This window comes from Bactrocera tryoni, unplaced genomic scaffold, assembly GCF_016617805.1.
Source record: "Bactrocera tryoni isolate S06 unplaced genomic scaffold, CSIRO_BtryS06_freeze2 scaffold_25, whole genome shotgun sequence".
Lineage (NCBI taxonomy): Eukaryota > Metazoa > Arthropoda > Insecta > Diptera > Tephritidae > Bactrocera > Bactrocera tryoni.
The window spans coordinates 21,226,130-21,244,288 of record NW_024395977.1 but is presented as its reverse complement, the minus strand read 5'-3'; the positions used below and the strand labels follow the sequence as shown (position 1 = coordinate 21,244,288).

General features: G+C 35.5%; 1 protein-coding gene across 2 annotated transcripts in view; it reads right to left on the bottom strand.

Moving 5' to 3' along the window:
- LOC120780516 (protein unc-13 homolog 4B-like) overlaps window positions 1-18,159 on the bottom strand; it is a 257,200-nt gene that overhangs the window by 200,316 nt on the left and 38,725 nt on the right. For both annotated transcript variants that reach the window (XM_040112786.1, XM_040112787.1), the window contains exon 7: window positions 11,670-11,950. In XM_040112786.1, coding sequence (XP_039968720.1) covers window positions 11,670-11,950 — 281 coding nt within the window. The remainder of the gene's footprint in view (window positions 1-11,669; window positions 11,951-18,159) is intronic.

Genomic DNA, 18,159 nt, shown 5'->3' with positions numbered 1-18,159 from the left:
ACAATCGGTAAAGATAACAGATTCTAACGGACAATAGATGGCGCCACCAGGGGGCGCTAGATTCAAAAAGTCCTGTTTACTTTGGAACGCTTCTTGCATTTGCACACGATGGGTAGGAGTTCTTATAACATTTGTGCTGGGCAAATTTGTTTATTATAGCTTTATCGGTTTAGGGGATATGTACATTAAACTTGTTAAAGGGTGGGACGAAACCTTTCAAAAGCTTTTGCCCCAAGATCGTTCTGGCTACTGCGATCCCCTGTGCCAAGTTTTATATCTTAGTTTAGTGCTTTGTTTTGGCACTTTATAGATTTTCAGTTAATGCCGATGTGTGGGCGTGGCAGTGATCTGATTACGTCTATCTAAGAACACGTATTTTTTTGTACATGCTAAGGAACCCGCATACCAAGTTTCATCAAGATATCTCAATTTTTACTGAAACTACAGCTTGCACAAACCGACGGACGCACAGACAGACAGTCCACCTAAGAACTCGTATTATTTTTTGTACTAAGGAACCCTCATTTCATGATGATATCTTAATTTTTACTAAAGTTACGCCTTGCACGGACGAACAGACAGACAGTCATCCGGATTTCAACTTTTATCGTCATCCTGATCAACTGTAAAAACGTTAGGTGGATATATCTATTATACTCTGCAGCAATGGTTGCAAGAGTATACAAATATTTGGCCAGGAAACGTAGCATTAACTTCGTAAAGTCTAAAACCGAAGTGGTACTATAATATTGTATCATTTGATAATTTTAAAATAAAGTTATCAAATATTTACAGAAAAAACGATAACGAGTTAATGAAAATCAGCTGACTTATTAAGAAATTGCCACGGATCACAGGTTGAACCCATCTTGGCATTTTGGCACTTTGAAAGAAGCCGTAAATTCGAATCACGAGTAATAAGTGATTGTTGAGTAAGAAATAAAAATAAGTAGTGGTAATTGTGAAAGGTCATGGGAGCGGAAAACATTAGTGTTGACGAATATGTTTTTCAATTGAAATGAAATGAAAAAACAACGAAAATAGAAGAAAAAGAGGAAGCTCAATGCTCGTCAGAAGTTATGGACATGGACACATTTTTGGCTGTAATGTCGTAGATGTCAACGCAAATAAGAGAGCATATGTACTCGTTAGAAAATTCAACGTTGCCAACGAAATTGGAGAGCAGTTCGCAACGCGAAATGCAAGTATATAAGCACCGGTGTCCTCACAGTTGAAAGAGCAGGATGTACGGATATTGCCGGTGATCTCACAAATAGCAGAAGTACCCTTACAGATTTCAGAAAGCGGGATACAATTATAACTGAAGTGGGTGAATTGAAAGATCGTATCCTACAATTAAATCGGCAAACAATTTCCGTCAAAGTAAAACCTCCATCATTTGATGGCAAAGTTTCGTTCCATGTTTTTAAGCTTCAAATCAAAAAAAGGGCATCTTCGAATAATTAGAACGCTGAAGATAAAGTAGCTGTTTGTTCGTTGCATTAAAAATATCTGCAGAGGAGATATTACAAACAGTTATTAAACATTGATGGGTGTATTAAAATGACGATATGATAGTGAGCACAGGAAGCATACCTTCCAAATCGAGTTGCAAAATCGCCGCTAGAAAGCCAATGAGACCCTGCAGTATTCTGCGGTGAATGAGAGGTTAGCTCACTTAGCTTATGCTCATAAATCCGTGGGATTCATCGAGAACATGAAAATTCATTCACGGATTGCATATAAGTTCGTGGAGTTCATCGAGAACACGAAAATTCAGATCTTCATTAATGGAATACGAGATAACACTACATGCTTCGCTATATTAGCATTCTAAAATTTACATTTGCGGTATTGTTTTGTATGCTCTGGCACAAGAAAGTGCGTCTGTGCTTAGCAATCGAACATAGAAAACTCGTCAAGTAGAAATAGAACATCACACCTGGGTAAACCAATTACTTGAAAAAGTTAAAGAAAAGATGCGGAAAGTACTGGAAAAAAAAACTACATAAACGCGTAAGAAAAATAACGGCGTGATTAAATGCTTTATCATTTTTATTTCTGGTAAAAATTAACTCACGCAACTGAAACCAGCACAATAATTCAGTTGAACGTCAACGCAAAGCAGATGAAGGTCAAGCAATTGTCAAATCCAATCAATCGTTAAACTAAAGCCAGCAAACGAATACCCTGACGAGGTATTAAAAGGATTGCACTGGAATACCTGTTTTTTTTTGTATAACTCGACATCATCGTGGTGGGTAAAAAATTCGATGAACATCTTAAAAACTTGGAAGGGGTTTTTAACTGATATCTAGCGCTGGTGTAAAGCTGAACCCGAAGAACTGTTCCCTGTTCAAACAGGAAGTAAGCTTACTTAGGGACAACTGAGGCATTTGCTTACTACTTAAAACTTGCTTGTATTGCGTAGTTTTCTCTTACTGTCTACTATCGACGATTTGTTCTAAATTTGCTATGGTAGCTTCCAACCTACAGGAACTCACAAAAATAATAGAGTTTTTGAGTGAATAAAAAACAGAGATGTCCCGCCGTCTCTGCAGTTAGGAATTCTGACATTGCTCAAAAACTGAGGCCAAAGAGAACATTGTAGAGGTCCGATTAATGACACTAAATTCAGACTAGGATCCAGAGGAACACCGAAAACTACAGTAAAAAGGAAAAAATTTGAAATGCATGGAGTGGAGATGAACGAACGTACAACTAAACGAAAAAATAGTTGCGGGAAGACGAGTGCCTGAATTCTTGCATCGCGTATGGGAAAACAAAGATGTACAAAGCTTCTAAGATCAAATGATTGTTCCGAAGGTAAGATTTACCGAAGGTCTCAACGAACTGCACAACGGTCCAAGTAGAAGACACCAATTAAGTAGTGGATCGCCAATTGTGCCGAGTGCATTGCAGCTAAAGGGCCGAGGCTCAGGAATCATGGTCAAATGAAGCAGTACAATTCGTAGCTGGTTCATTTCCTACCAATAAATTAGGAAACAAATATGTTTTGGTAGTCACGGATTATTTCAACAAATTGCCAGAGTATACACAATTCCTAACCTAGAGCCAGAAACTGTAGCGGGGGTATTCATCAGCAATTGGGTATTGAGTTATAGTGTTCCAATGGGATTACATTTTGACCAAGGGAGGAATTTTGAATCTGCTTTAATTCAGGAGATTTGCCAGAAACTAGTTACCCGGAAAACTCGTACAACTACACTGCATCCGCAGTCCGATGGCATGGTATAACGTTTCAACCGAACTTTGAAAAAACATTTAAGGAAAGTTGTGGACAAGCACCAAAATTATAATACTCATATATCCTTGTTCCTGGTGGCTTATCGGTTTGCAAGAGTAAATTTTTGCTCTTCGGTTACCCACTGATTTGAGGTTTGGAATTAACAATACTAAAAGAAGGAAAGCCAAGGAAGTCCACAGAATCCTGAAAGACGAGATGAGTGAAATGTTTGCTATGGTAAGACAACGCACCAAAATTATGAGTAATAAAATTAAAGCAAAATACGACAAAGCAATGAACTGCTAGGTTTTAGAGAAAGAGATTAGGTTTTGTTATATAACCCGCAACGAATTAAAACGCTGTCTCCCAAAATACCGTGGAGTTGCGAAGGACCATACTAGACCATTGGAAGACCTACGAATAAAATGAAGTTAGTTCATCTGGAATAGCTTGCAACATTTAGTACCGCAAATATGTCTAATCGGGACGTTTACATTTAGGGCAGCAAGGCAGAACGGCGAACAGAAATGCTAGCTCAGTGTTATTTTAAGACTGCCTTATATCTCAAAAGTTCGAAATTTTCTGCATATTTAACTAGAGCTACTATCAAGCAAATGAATCAGTACAAAATCATCTGAATGTTCATATGTTGATGATGTTTTATGAATTATATTTTTTTGATATTAATAAAAAACTAAAACGTGCTAAGTTGATTAAGTTTTTACATTTGATATGTATATACGTACTTAAGTATAAAAATATGTACTATTGGGTATATAACTACATTTATGCGTATTTTATTAATTTGAACGTTTATAAAGAAAAGAACACATGCACAATAGTACTATTCAATGCATTGTCCATCTAAAGCCAATTTTTGATAACCTATTCTGAAGTGAACCCTCAAAATCAATATTTGAGTGAAAAAATTATTCTTCAAATTATAACATACATAGTACATAGGTATGTATCGGGTGATTTTTTAAGAGCTTGATAACTTTTTTTTAAAAAAAAACGCATAAAATTTGCAAAATCTCATCGGTTCTTTATTTGAAACGTTAGATTGGTTCATGACATTTACTTTTTGAAGATAATTTCATTTAAATGTTGACCGCGGCTGCGTCTTAGGTGGTCCATTCGGAAAGTCCAATTTTGGGCAACTTTTTCGAGCATTTCGGCCGGAATAGCCCGAATTTCTTCGGAAATGTTGTCTTCCAAAGCTGGAATAGTTGCTGGCTTATTTCTGTAGACTTTAGACTTGACGTAGCCCCACAAAAATAGTCTAAAGGCGTTAAATCGCATGATCTTGGTGGCCAACTTACGGGTCCATTTCTTGAGATGAATTGTTCTCCGAAGTTTTCCTCAAAATGGCCATAGAATCATGAGCTGTGTGGCATGTAGCGCCATCTTGTTGAAACCACATGAGTCAACATTTAAATGAAATTATCTTCAAAAAGTAAATGTCATGAACCAATCTAACGTTTCAAATAAAGAACCGATGAGATTTTGCAAATTTTATGCGTTTTTTTTTTAAAAAAAGTTATCAAGCTCTTAAAAAATCACCCGATACATATACTGAAGAAGACGTATAATTTTTTTTGACTATCGACGCAACTTTATATAACTGAATTATATTTTAACTGTAATCTTCCGTTGAAAGCTTAGCATTGCACATGCATGCAAGTTACAAAACAATCAAATGATTTTAAAACTTGTTACACAGCTGAGACCAACTGATCGAAATACTGCGTTTTTCGTGCACAGAGATTTATGTAAAAGGAATGAAAAATAGGAATTTTTATTTTTGGAAATGTATTCTTAATCGACGTTTTAAAAGACGTTCAATAATTTTTTCAGAACAAAGATGTGTTATATATGTATCTATCGTTTTTCCTCACAACATCTGATATTAATTTATAAAATGTTGTATTTATCACTGAATTTTAAATAAAACTATAACAAAATTTAAAAAATTTTAAAAGCTTTTTACATTTAATAATGCTTTGATATAATAACTTTTTTTAGCGAATCTTGGTAAATATAACACCTATAATTTTAAAAATCGACAAATATTGGGTTTATTCGTATTTTGTCAATAGATGTCATTGCAGTCATATATCTTCAGTGCTACCATTGTGTCATAGTCTAAGATCCCACCATAGTACGACCATCATAAATAAATATTTTTTATATAAAATTTATTACATTAAAATATTAATTTCGAGGAGGTTGACTGGAAATTATGATGCTAAGTGTAATTAATTAATAATTAAAACAAAGATTTTTTCTTAAACATTACACCCACTACGCAATACGCTGTAGACTAATCGAAAGTATATAGCTTATAGAATATGCAAACGCTGGGTTGTCTTCTTTTTCCCGTCGCAATTATTACCAATAGTGATTTGCAACTATCCACTTACGCGATAAACCTTATATCTATCAAAATAAAGATAATTTTATTGCAAGTATAATGATATAAGGTTGGCTGCGAAAAATTGGTGCTGAATCCCGGTTGTCGATTTTTAAAAAACGAAATATTCGTGCGGCTGAATACGTACAAAAGAGAGGTCCGAGGAACGTATTCAGTGTCATAGAAAAGGACGCAGCATTGCAGCTGTGTGTCGTTCCTTCGTCGAAAGAAGGAGAATGCGCATACTTTTTGTTTATGAAATTGAGAAAGATAGCGATAGACTATAGTAAGTGCTGAGCATTATTTCGGAGCAACTGTTGTTATGCATTATTAATCGCTATTTTCATATTAGAAAAAACGTGCTGCTATTGCCTGTCGATATTATTTTTATACCCTGAACAGGGTATATTAAGTTTGTCACGAAGTTTGTAACACCCAGAGGCAAGCGTCGGAGACCCTATAAAGTATATATATAAATGATCAGTATGTTGAGCTGAGTCGATTTAGCCATGTCCGTCTGTCTGTCCGTCCGTCTGTCTGTCTATATGTATACGAACTAGTCCCTCAGTTTTTAAGATATCCTTTTGAAATTTTGCAAACGTCATTTTCTCTTCAAGAAGCTGCCGATTTGTTGGAATGGCCGATATCGGACCACTATAACATATAGCTGCCATATAAACTGAACGATCGGAATCAAGTTCTTGTATGGAAAACTTTCACATTTGACAATGTATCTTCACCAAATTTGGTGCAGATTATTTTCTAAGGCAACAATGTAATCTCCGAAGAAATTGTTCAGATCGGTTAACTATAGAATATAGCTGCCATACAAACTGAATGATCGGAATCAAGTTCTTGTATGGAAAACTTTTGCATTTGACAAGATATATTTACGAAATTTGATATAAATTATTTTCTAAGGCACCAATGTAATCTGTGAAGGGTATATAAACTTCGAAATTTGGTATAAATTATTTTCTAAGGCACCAATGTAATCTGTGAAGGGTATATAAACTTCGGTGCAGCCGAAGTTAACGTTTTTTCTTGTTTGATAATAAATTGGTCCAAAAATGGCTAAAAAGTGTTTTCTGTGTGATTTAAGTGATTCTGTAATGGATTTTAACTATGAAACTTTCAAAAATTCTTCATTGAAATTGGCTTTTCGAAAATTGAAAAACTTTAAATACAACGATGTTAAACTAACCAACGCGTCATTTCGTGGTTATCATACCACGTGTTATAAAAAAGTGACTGCATTAAACAATAAATATACTGAAGAATTTAATATTTTCGCTACAGAACATGCTGTAAGTACATTAGGGTGCTTCAAAAAAAATTTTTGTATTATTTTTTCAACTCTTACCTCCTCAAATGTTAGTGATTGACAAACAAAAATTCCTCCCTCAAGCCAGATGCTGTAGCTTAACTCTAAGGGGTCTAAGATTAGATAAAGCTATCAAGCGGAACAAAATCTCGAATTTCGCTTCGGAGTGCACAAGTAGAGTAGTGATAAATAAAGATCAAAACAAGAGGGTGTTATTAAAAATGGAACTATATATATTTGGACGACTGTTAGCAATTAGTGTAAACAAGATAATTAATTTGGAACATTGCTTCACTTCACTAGCACCACTGCCACCTGCTCTTTTCTCATGTGCTGGTGAAATTTTTAAAGCTGCTAAATCAACCTTAACGAAAGCTTCAAAATCGGGAACAGAAGTGGTCGAACCGACAAATATCAGCGTTGACATAATCGACGATTTTTACTTTTTACATTTAATCGGATCTTGTATCCCACAAACTTTTGAAAAAGTTGCGGAGTCAATACTCATTAAACTTTGTTCAACAACTGCTACAGAAATACATTTAGTTTTTGACCGTTATTTATCACCGTCGATCAAAGATTCTGAACGCCACAGTCGCAAAGAATTCGACACTCCGTATAAAATTTCTGGACCTCAACAAACCCAAAGATTTTTTGCACAGCCTCAAAAACTATTGTTTCAAAACAGCCTTGGTACATTTTTTGACTGAGTATTGGGAAAACCAAAATTTGGTAACGATCATCGGAAATAAATAGATTTTTTTAACTGTTGACCACCAGTGTTTCTCTTACGAAGTCCAGCAAAATTCCATAAAAAAAGTGAAGAAGTTGATTACGTATGTCATTATGAAGAAGACGATACGAGGATGATTTTTCATGCATATAAAGCGCCACCAGAGTCGAAAATTTTAATTAAGGCCTCTGATACCTATGTTCTGGTTATTTTGCTGGGAAATATTCACAAAATTCAGTATTCTGAAATTTGGCTAGCCAATTCAGCGACAAAAAATAAAAATAATCAACATTTGAAGTGCATTAATTGCACTGAATTAGCGTTGAAATTGGGATCCAAGTTATGCCTAAGTCTTCCAGCTTTCCATGCATTTACAGGACGTGATTATACGACTGCAGTCCACAATAAAGGAAAAGTGAAACCATATAAATTATTTTCCAAAAACGAAAAGTATCAGACAGTTTTTTCATCATTGACAGATGAAGCTGATCTTTTTATTAACGAAAAAATGGACACAGTTCAAGAGTTCACAGCTAATATGTATGGCATAAAAAACTGCAATAGGGTGAATGAAGCGAGATATCGAATTTTTGTGAAAAGTTATTCTTCAAAAGAAGACAGCGAAAAATTCTTAAACAAAATTAAAAGTTTTGACTCAAACACTATACCACCGTGCTGGATATCACTACAACAAAAAATTTTAAGAACAATTTTTGCCAATTCTATGTGGCTTCTTGAAACGGATCCTGAATGTGTTAAACTATAGCCTGAAACCTGCGGTTGGTTTGTTGATGATTATCTAAAACCAACAGGATTCATTGGGGACCAAACGCCTTTAACAGTACAAGATATTGCTGAAATGACAGAAAAAGAAAATAGTGACGACGAATGTTCAGAACTTGAAGATGCCAGTTTTTCTTCCGATGAATCAGATTTTTAATAATGTAAATTAATAAAAAAAAATTTTTAATCACAATGTTAATGTATTTATAATAAAATAATAAAATTTTTATACAAAATCTTATTTCACTCTGTTTTTTATACTCTGTATTTCATGTTTATAATTTATGTTTTTTTAATTTTATTGTTGATTTTTGGAATAAGTTTCGACTTTTGCTTTGTTCTATTTGATTAAGTCTCCTGATGTAATAAAACACGAAATTTTCAAGGTAAGTGTGTCACTATTATTTATTACTTTACAAAAACATTTATATATTTGAATATCATTACGGCTTTTTTTAATCTGCTATACGTAAGAGTTATAATATAAAAGTGATGTGTGGTAGCAAAAATTAAAAAATTGAAAATAAAAAATCATCGTAATATATACTTATATGTATACATATATATAAACCACAAGTTCCTAATTTTGTGCAAAAATGCAATTGCCAGTTGCTCCGAAATAATCTCATATCAGCACTTACTATAGTCTATCGCTATCTTTCCCAGTTTCATAAACAAAAAGCATGCACACTCTCCTTCTTTCGACGAAGGAGCGACACACAGCTGCAATGCTGCGTCCTTTTCTATGGCACTGAATACGTTCCTCGGACCTCTCTTTCGTACGTATTCAGCCGCACGAATATTTCGTTTTTTAAAAATCGACAACCGAGATTCAGCACCAATTTTTCGCAGCCAACCTTATACTCGTATCATTATACTCACAATAAAACAGAGATGGGCAAATGAAATGTATGGATGTATTGGTAACCGCGAGCGTAAAGTGGCTACCATGGGACAAAGAACATTTGCAGTCAGTTGATTAACAAACAACAGCGAAGCAACATCGTGCGCCGCTTGATTGTTTTATGATACTATTTATGCGCGTACCTATATTTGTTTGTTCAAAATGATTGACAAATATTGCTTTATGATTTCCGATGCCGAGGCAAGCCTTATTTTTAAGCATGATTTCTCGAGAACTTCACAATTTTAACTTTATCTTAAAATTTCCGCTAACTAGTTTGCTAGTAAAAGTAGTCAACCCCCAATTTACCCCACCAAAGGTATCTGAAATTATAACATTTTATTTATGTTATACATTTCAAATGGGGTAAAAATATACTAGGGCATAAAAAAACATCAACATACCGACTATCTATGTTACCTCGTTGCTGTCTGCAACAACTGTCTGTCTGCGCAACTGTCAGGAAAATCAATTCATTATCCCACAGTGCAAAACTGGTTTTTTCGCCCTCAATAGCGACTGAAACAAGAGCGTAAGAATACGTGTGCTGAGAGTAACTGCTCATGTGAGTCAAAACGCCCATGTATGCAATAAAATTATCTTTATTTCGATATAAGGTTTATCGCGTAAGCGGATAGTTGCAAATCAGTATTGTCAATTTACCTGTATGTACCTGCCTACCTAATAATTGCACCGCGAAAAAGAAGACAAAAAAAATCTACTTTTAATTATTAATTAATTACACTTAGCAACACAATTTCCAGTCAACCTCCTCGAAATTAATATTTTAATGTAATAAATTTTATATAAAAATTATTTTCTTCCCGTAATACGATGGGTGATGGTCGTACTATGGTGGTATGCGGTATAGTGTTTGAAAGGTGAGATTTTAAGCTTCATTTAAACAAAAAAAATTAAATATTGAAGAAATTCGCTATATTTGAAAATTTTTGTATAAAAAAAGGGAAGAATGCCACGCAAAGCACCAATGAAATTTGTGAAATTTATGTAGACGATGCTGTATTAGTTCGAGTAGCACAACAATGCTTCGCTCGCTTCTGTTCTGGAAATTTCGAAATTTTAATTTTCACTGATGGAAAAATGTCTCTAGCGGAAAAATGGCAAAAAATGGTACATATTTGTTTATTTATTTAATAGAATAAATAAAAAAAAAGTAGTTGAAGTTTGACTAGAAATTTGTTTTCTATCATTCTAACATTATTCGGTATGGGTGAAAAATTAAGGATTTGTTACTCGCAGGTTTATACAATGGAGCTTCGGGAGTAAGTTCGAAAAGTTATCGATGGTGTACAGTATAAATGGAACGTTAAATTGCAAGCAAAATTTATCAGGCTTGCATTAATTTAGTTTAAGTGTTTTAAAACCTAAAAGTATTTTAATTTCAGAATTTTAAAAAATATTCCAAATAACTGTTTTCTAGAAGATCGGTGTGTTGTAAACAAAATCGAGCTATACAGTAGCAAAAATTCATATTTGCTGATAGTAATACAAGGTGCATTCCAAAGTAATTTCCGGGTGATCACGGATTTTGATTGGCTCACATGTTGATCGTCATTTATGTCCTTACGACCACTTTGAAAACATTGAAACCACTCGTGCACTCTGCAACGGAATAGGCAATCATCGCCATAAACTTCTTTCATCGATTGAAGCGTTTCGGTAAAATTTTACCAATTTTAAAACAAAATTTAATGTTGGCTCTTTGTTCGAAGCTCATTTTCGCACCGATAACACAAACATACTGACACTGAAAACGCAATAACTTCCCTTCTAATCAATGAAATGTCATGAAATTCTCACTGGACAATCGACAAAGATAGAAGATTCTAACGCACCGGTCGACATATATAGATGTCGCCACTAGGAGGCGATAGATTCAAAAAGTCCTGTTTATTTTGGAACGCACCTTGTAGAATATTTGAAGCTATATATACATATATGTACATATATAACGGATTTTTCAATAAGAACGCTACAAAAGTTTTTTTCAATAAAACAAAAACGGTTTGGGATATCAATGAAATTCTTTATTCGTGTGATAGAATATAGTTACTGAAGAGAAAGGTCGAAAGAGTGGGAAAAAATATGGCGTGGTTTGCTGCCCCTATTGATCTACTTTTGTAGCGTAGCTATTGAAAAACCCTTTATATGTTTTTCGCGTTCAGTGATCAATCCGTCACTCACAAATTTTATAAAATTAAATAAACCCTAAGAAATATAAGACTTTAATTGAAATATACTTACATCAATAATTTTGGCAACAAATGTGTATGATCCTTCAATATCTGGCCAATCTAGTTGATGCCAGAATATCTTTATTTGATAAAATATAGCTAGAGTATCCACTGCTGATGAGCTATATTTTACCGTATCATCAACAGCCTGCAATTGATCCAGTTCAATGGCTTTAGCAATACGACTTAAAGCTTTAACAATTGAAATGTCGAGCCAATGAGTAACGCCAGGCATAAACCAAGAATAAAACTTTTCTAGAGCTAACTCGCAATTCGTACATATTGATCTACCTAAAAAATATTGTAAGTTTATAAACATGGGTGTATATAATTTTACTAAATAATATATTTTTTTTTATATGACTGAAAAAAAGAAATAACAATTGCCGAGTTCAAAAAATAATAGGGGATCCTGGGAATTCAGCACATGGATTGGCCAGGAAACTCTCCCATTGAGTACGTTAGAGCCTATACCATAATTAAAATTAATATTTTCTTTTACTAAATTTAAATACAAAGTTAAGTCACGTTAATTATTTAAAAACAATAATAAATAAAATGCTTGTGCAAAAAGCAAAGAAAAACTCTTTTGTGTTTTATTCATAAAACGAGACAAATTAAATACCAAAAACGATTTTAAACGATATGCCTGAAAGCGAAATAATAGAAGGCCTGATTTCTTACGAAGTTTCCGCGGTTTATAAGTTCTCTCGCAAAGTTGAAGGTGTTATAAAGCCTACTGGAGTTATGCTAATATCATTCAACAGTTATTCCCTTCCAAACAAACTAAACATCGCATGGAGGATGACCTCTGTGCGACCGTACGTGCCTAATCCAATGCGCTGCAGGTCATGCCAAAAATTGGGTCATACGCAAAAACATTGTAAGGGTTCCCCAACATGCGAAATTTGCAATTTCCCTTCTCCACACGACAATGACTGCATACGAGTTATGTGTGCGAATTGTTCTGGCGAGCATCGTTCTTCGGACTATACGTGTCCAAAGTATATGCAAACCAAAGAAATTTTAAAAATAAAGACACTAGAAAAGTGCAGTATGCACGAAGCCCTTAAAAAGTATAGAGAAAATACTTCCCTCCCTTCCCTCACTGCTAGCTTTGCACATGTGTTTCAACCTACAAAAGAGGTATCCTCTGTATCCACCACACCAACAAAAATTTCAGCCATCAACAATTCCACAAAATCTAAAAATACCCATAGAATTGCCGACAATGACTTGCCTAGTACATCAAAACAAAACGCAGAGGTCACCTCTGCACCCAACTCATCAATAAACTCTTTAACTAAAAAAAATCACTCATCAAACGCCAACAACAAACATATTTCCATCAACAAGTCTGCATCGATCAGTTCAGACTACAACAACGTCTCACATTCAGCTAAAAATATCAGGGACAACTGTACCCAACAAGCCCCTTTCTTAAATCCCAAACTTTTCAGTCCAACAACAGCCTCTCTCATTTCTAACTTAAACAACTCCTTAAACTCGCTCAATAAATATACTGACTTCAATAACACTACTACCAACACTACCGTGCAGTCTAATCCACCTAATCACGAAAATCTCTTTCCAACAACAAGCAATTCCAACGATAATAAATACTCTACTCAACATACTGAACAAATAGAAATTGACTCTGAATAAATACGCTTAGCCTTTACTCTCTTTTGAACTAGTACTCAATTGGTGACACTCAGCTTCAACTGACTGCTCATGTGAGTTGATATTCTAGCTCTTTTCTGTTTCCCTTTTTCTTTTTTTCCTACATAGATCTTATGATTCCATTATTGCAATGGAATTTAAACGGCTACACTAATAATTACAATGAGCTTCAATTATTAATACAAGATCATGCCCCAGCTATCATATTCTTAAATGAAACTCACATCTCTTTCAACTTGTCGGCTTTTACTCCTAAGCAGTACATTGGCATTTTTCACAATCTTCCACATATTAGCACAGGTAAAAGAGGTATTGCGATTCTCATAAGAAGAGATATTCCATACAAAATTAATGCCACTCAATCCAACTTGCTGGCTATGTCGATCGAAATTATCTTAGTTAAAAAAATCACCATTATCTGCACCTATATTGCACCAGATGAACATTTTACCAGTACAGACATCCTGCAATTAATCAACCAAGCTCTACTCCTTTAATTTTCGCTGGTGATTTTAATGCATGGAGTCCACTATGGGGCTCTCCAATAGCCAACAAGAGGGGCAAATGCATTGAAGACGCTTTACTTTCCTCTAACTTAATATGTTTGAATAACGGATCCGCGACACACTTTTCCACTCACTCCACTTTTTCCCATGTAGATCTTACAATGTGCACCGGCACACTTGCCACAGAGTGCGAATGGAGTATACTCGATCACCTGCATGGAAGCAATCACTTCCCCATTGTACTAAAATTGCACCTAGGTTCAACAACTAAAAACCACAAAATAAATAAGGTATTCAAAACTGATTACGCTGATTGGGAGAAGTTTCAGACACATTGCGAGATAAATGGCAATAATACCCCAATATCTGACAACCCTAACGAAGAAAGTGCGAGGTTAACAAAAATTATCCGTTCAGCAGCGAATGTTAGCATTCCTCATACAAAGAAACAGCAAGTTCAAAGAGTGTTCCTTGGTGGAATAAAGAAATCGCTGAATTGCGGGCAAAAAAACAGACAGCTTGGTATGAATACAAACGCGCTCGATCACTAGTCAACTTAATATCTTTCAGGAAAGCCAATGCTCTTTTCCGTCGTTCCGCGAAACAGGCCAAGCGTAAATGTTTTCAGGATTTCACAAGGATTTCTAGTCCTAAGTTAATATGGAACGCTTTAAAAAAACTTTCTGGAGTGCCTAGAAATCTAACTATTCAATGCGTAAAGGGGCCAACAGGTTTGGTAACCAATCCATCCGATATTCCCGAGTTATTTGCAAACCACTACTCTGAAACAAGCTCAGATATTTCATTCAGCACACAGTTTCAAACCTCTAAAAGCTCCACACTGTCCGACACTTCCTACTCTGTCTCCCCTCTTTCTTTTTCTGCTAAACAAATAGAAACCAGCATTTCACTGTCTGAATTCGAGTTCGTTGCATCTACCGTTAAGGGTAAGTCCCCGGGGCAACATATATGCCAAAAAGTCTCAAGCTCCGATTGGTAAAGCTTTATAACAAAATTTGCAATACTGGTGTCTACTCCCAATTTTGGAAAACGTCCTGTGTTATACCAATACTTAAACCACACAAATCCTCCGATGAACTTGCTAACTATAGGCCGATTTCCCTCCTTCCATGTATGGGCAAAATTTTGGAAAAGTTCGTGGCTAACCGCTTGATGTGGTATGCTCAGCGAAATAAGTTCATTTCACCGAATCAAGTCGCCTGCAAAAAAGGTCAAGGCACGTTAGATGCTTTAATCCAACTAGACTACTTCATTACTAACGCTTTGTCCAGCAAAAACCACGTGTCCGTACTATCTCTGGACTTTCACAGAGCTTTCGACAAAATTGGAGCCCATATTATTATTCGACAACTTAGAAAATGGAAAATAGGCCAGAACATGATACGTTTTATTACTAACTTTCTCACAAACAGAAAACTCAAAGTCAACGTAAATGGTTTTCTTTCTTCAACACTCCCGCTTTCTAATGGTACGCCGCAAGGCTCACCTCTTTCAGCCCTCCTTTTTATCATCGATGATATTAGTAGGATGGTAATAAATTACAAAGGAGTTGAGCACCAGATCTATGCTGACGATGTCCTAATCTACACAAAAGTCTCTGACGTTAATTTAGCTCAATCCTTATTTACTAATATACTCGCCAGAATTGAGACTTGGTCACGAGAGTCTGGTGCTTCACTTTCCTTAGACAAAACACATATCCTTCATGTATGTAGGAAGCAAATTTGCAACGGTATTTCACTAACGCACAACCAAACTAACATCGAATGTAAAACACAGCTGAAAATACTAGGATTAATTTTTGACTCTAAATATAATTTTAATGCTCACTGTAAATATGTCAGAAACTCGTTAATGTCACGATTAAATATTGTTAAATATCTCTCGTCTAAGCATTCATTTATTCATCCGAACACACTAGTCAATGTTGTCAGAGCTTTGCTAACTTCAAAAATAGATTATGGGCTCCCCATCTATGGCAATTGCTCCAAAAACAGTATCAACCTTTTAAATGCACATTACCATTGTGCAATACGGCGAAGTCTCCGGGCCTTTCCAACCCATAAAAACGATAATGGCTGAATCTGGTTTACCAACTATTCAAAATAAAATTATAGATTCTCCGCTTCAAATTCTTGCGAAAACGGCTGAGAACACCAACCCATTACTAAATACAACTATCACGCATGCCACGAAAAAAAGAAAAATTTCAAGAATACAATCGGCTATTTCGAGATACTTAAGTTTCGCTGCAGAAAATAATATTTTACGTAACGCAACACGCAAATTCACCACTCGACATCCTCCCTGTCTGATCAATGATAAAATACTACAGAATAAGCTTATGTTTTTGTCCAAGCAAAACACACCAAACGAAGTCTTTCAACAAACATTTGCTGAACTGGAATCTAATTACACAAATAATGGCTGGAAGTTATTGTTTACGGATGGGTCCAAGTCCATCGATTCCACTTCGTTAGCAGTTGTCACTGCCACAGGAGAAATCATTTGCAATTGGCTTCTTCCCTCAACGACCTCTGTATGCATGCTTCTAAACCCCTCTGAGCGGATTGGTCATGCCTAAATTAAAAATATCTACAGTATATACACATTTATACATATATAAATGTAAATTGTATGTAGATTTCATTATGTAAGTCCTAGTATTGCCTTAATACCTAAACCATCCAAGAGTTACCAACAGCGTTGGGTAAAGCCCCCGTTTTCATAAAAACAGTACAAAATATTGCCTATCTACAAATATGTTTGCTTACATACATACTTATATTGACATGTAGAATGTAGTATTGTTAAAGTTATAGTTCACCTCATTTTTCATTCAAAATTGAAGTTTGGAGAAATATGAACAAATTTTATTGTATAGGTATTTATGAAAAAAATTATACATGAATTTCATGGAGATATCTTAAAAATTTACCCATATTTTCAGTATATCTTAGGGCTTAAAATGTTTATGTCTGATTTCACCGATTTATAAAAACGAGGCATACATAACCTTCAAGGCTCTTTTCGTGCAAAATTTAACTCCGATAAATTTGTTTGAGCTTGATTTATAAGTATTATATATGGATAATATGCGTGGTTGTAGACCGATTCTCCCACCATATTCAAACGTAATTCTATCCACCGAATTTGGAAGCAATCCTTTGAGAACTTTCCGAGATACAGATTTTTAAGTAAAGGTAGTGATTTAATTAATATTATTTATTAATGGTTGATATATACTGTAAAAAGTAATCCGAATGTTCGAAAATTGTTGTATTAGATATATGGCGATGTAATGGGTAGATTCTTTTAAGTAAGCAGTTACAATCGCAGGCCACTCTTGCGTACTCGCCTTGAACGTGAGTAACCCTTGTGTAAGAGAGGAAGGTTTTGTAGCGTCTGTTCATCAGAGGTGCGGTTGCGAGCGGCCGTCGTTCTTGAAACAAATGTATAAAAAAATATATACTACTCGTCTAGCGATGTTCTGCCCTGGGTTTGGGACCCGCCACGTAGAAACCACTCTCAAGGAAAAGAAAAAACATCTTCGGATGAAAGACCCCACTTTTGATGACGAGCACAGCAAACGTAATAAGGACTATGATTTATGGGCATACACCTGGAATGTCTCGTTCCTAAATTGGGAAGGTGCCGATGCAAAGCTGGCTGACACCATGCCGACCAAGAAACGCGATGGACGGGTCAAGGACGAAAGAGTAGGTTTTGACATTTGCTATAGGGGCCATATAAAGGAGTGTAGATTTGTGGTGTGAGAAAAACTCAGTCGTCGAGTCCTGGCGCTTATGACGATTGTCCCTCCACGATATAAATATTGTGCTTGACGAAGGTGGGCAAAAAAGGCATCTTTGGTACAACAGTTGAAAAATTCAGCGTTTATGGCGAATCCTCTCCAAACGGTTTAACACTGATCGATTCCGCAGGGGCCCGAAATAAGATTATTTGTAATACTAGATCCAAGCAAAAGAAAATTCATCAAGCTACTTGAATGTCTCCGGATTGAAAAACCAGATTGATCCTGTTGTGTTAGATGGACGACATGTTTTTGACGTCTTTGATGTGCGTATGCTCCAAAGAACTAAGATCGACTCGGACCACTATATTGTTCTAGCGAAGATACAAGCTTGCTTCAGTACAGCAAAGCTCGCCCGTCAACAAACACAGGGAAGGTACGACGTCGAGAAGCTACAATGACAACCGACACCTAAGCGGGTTTCCCCCCTGCTCTCGGATAGCACTCATCAGCAACTCGGTATAGGGGAATTGTGG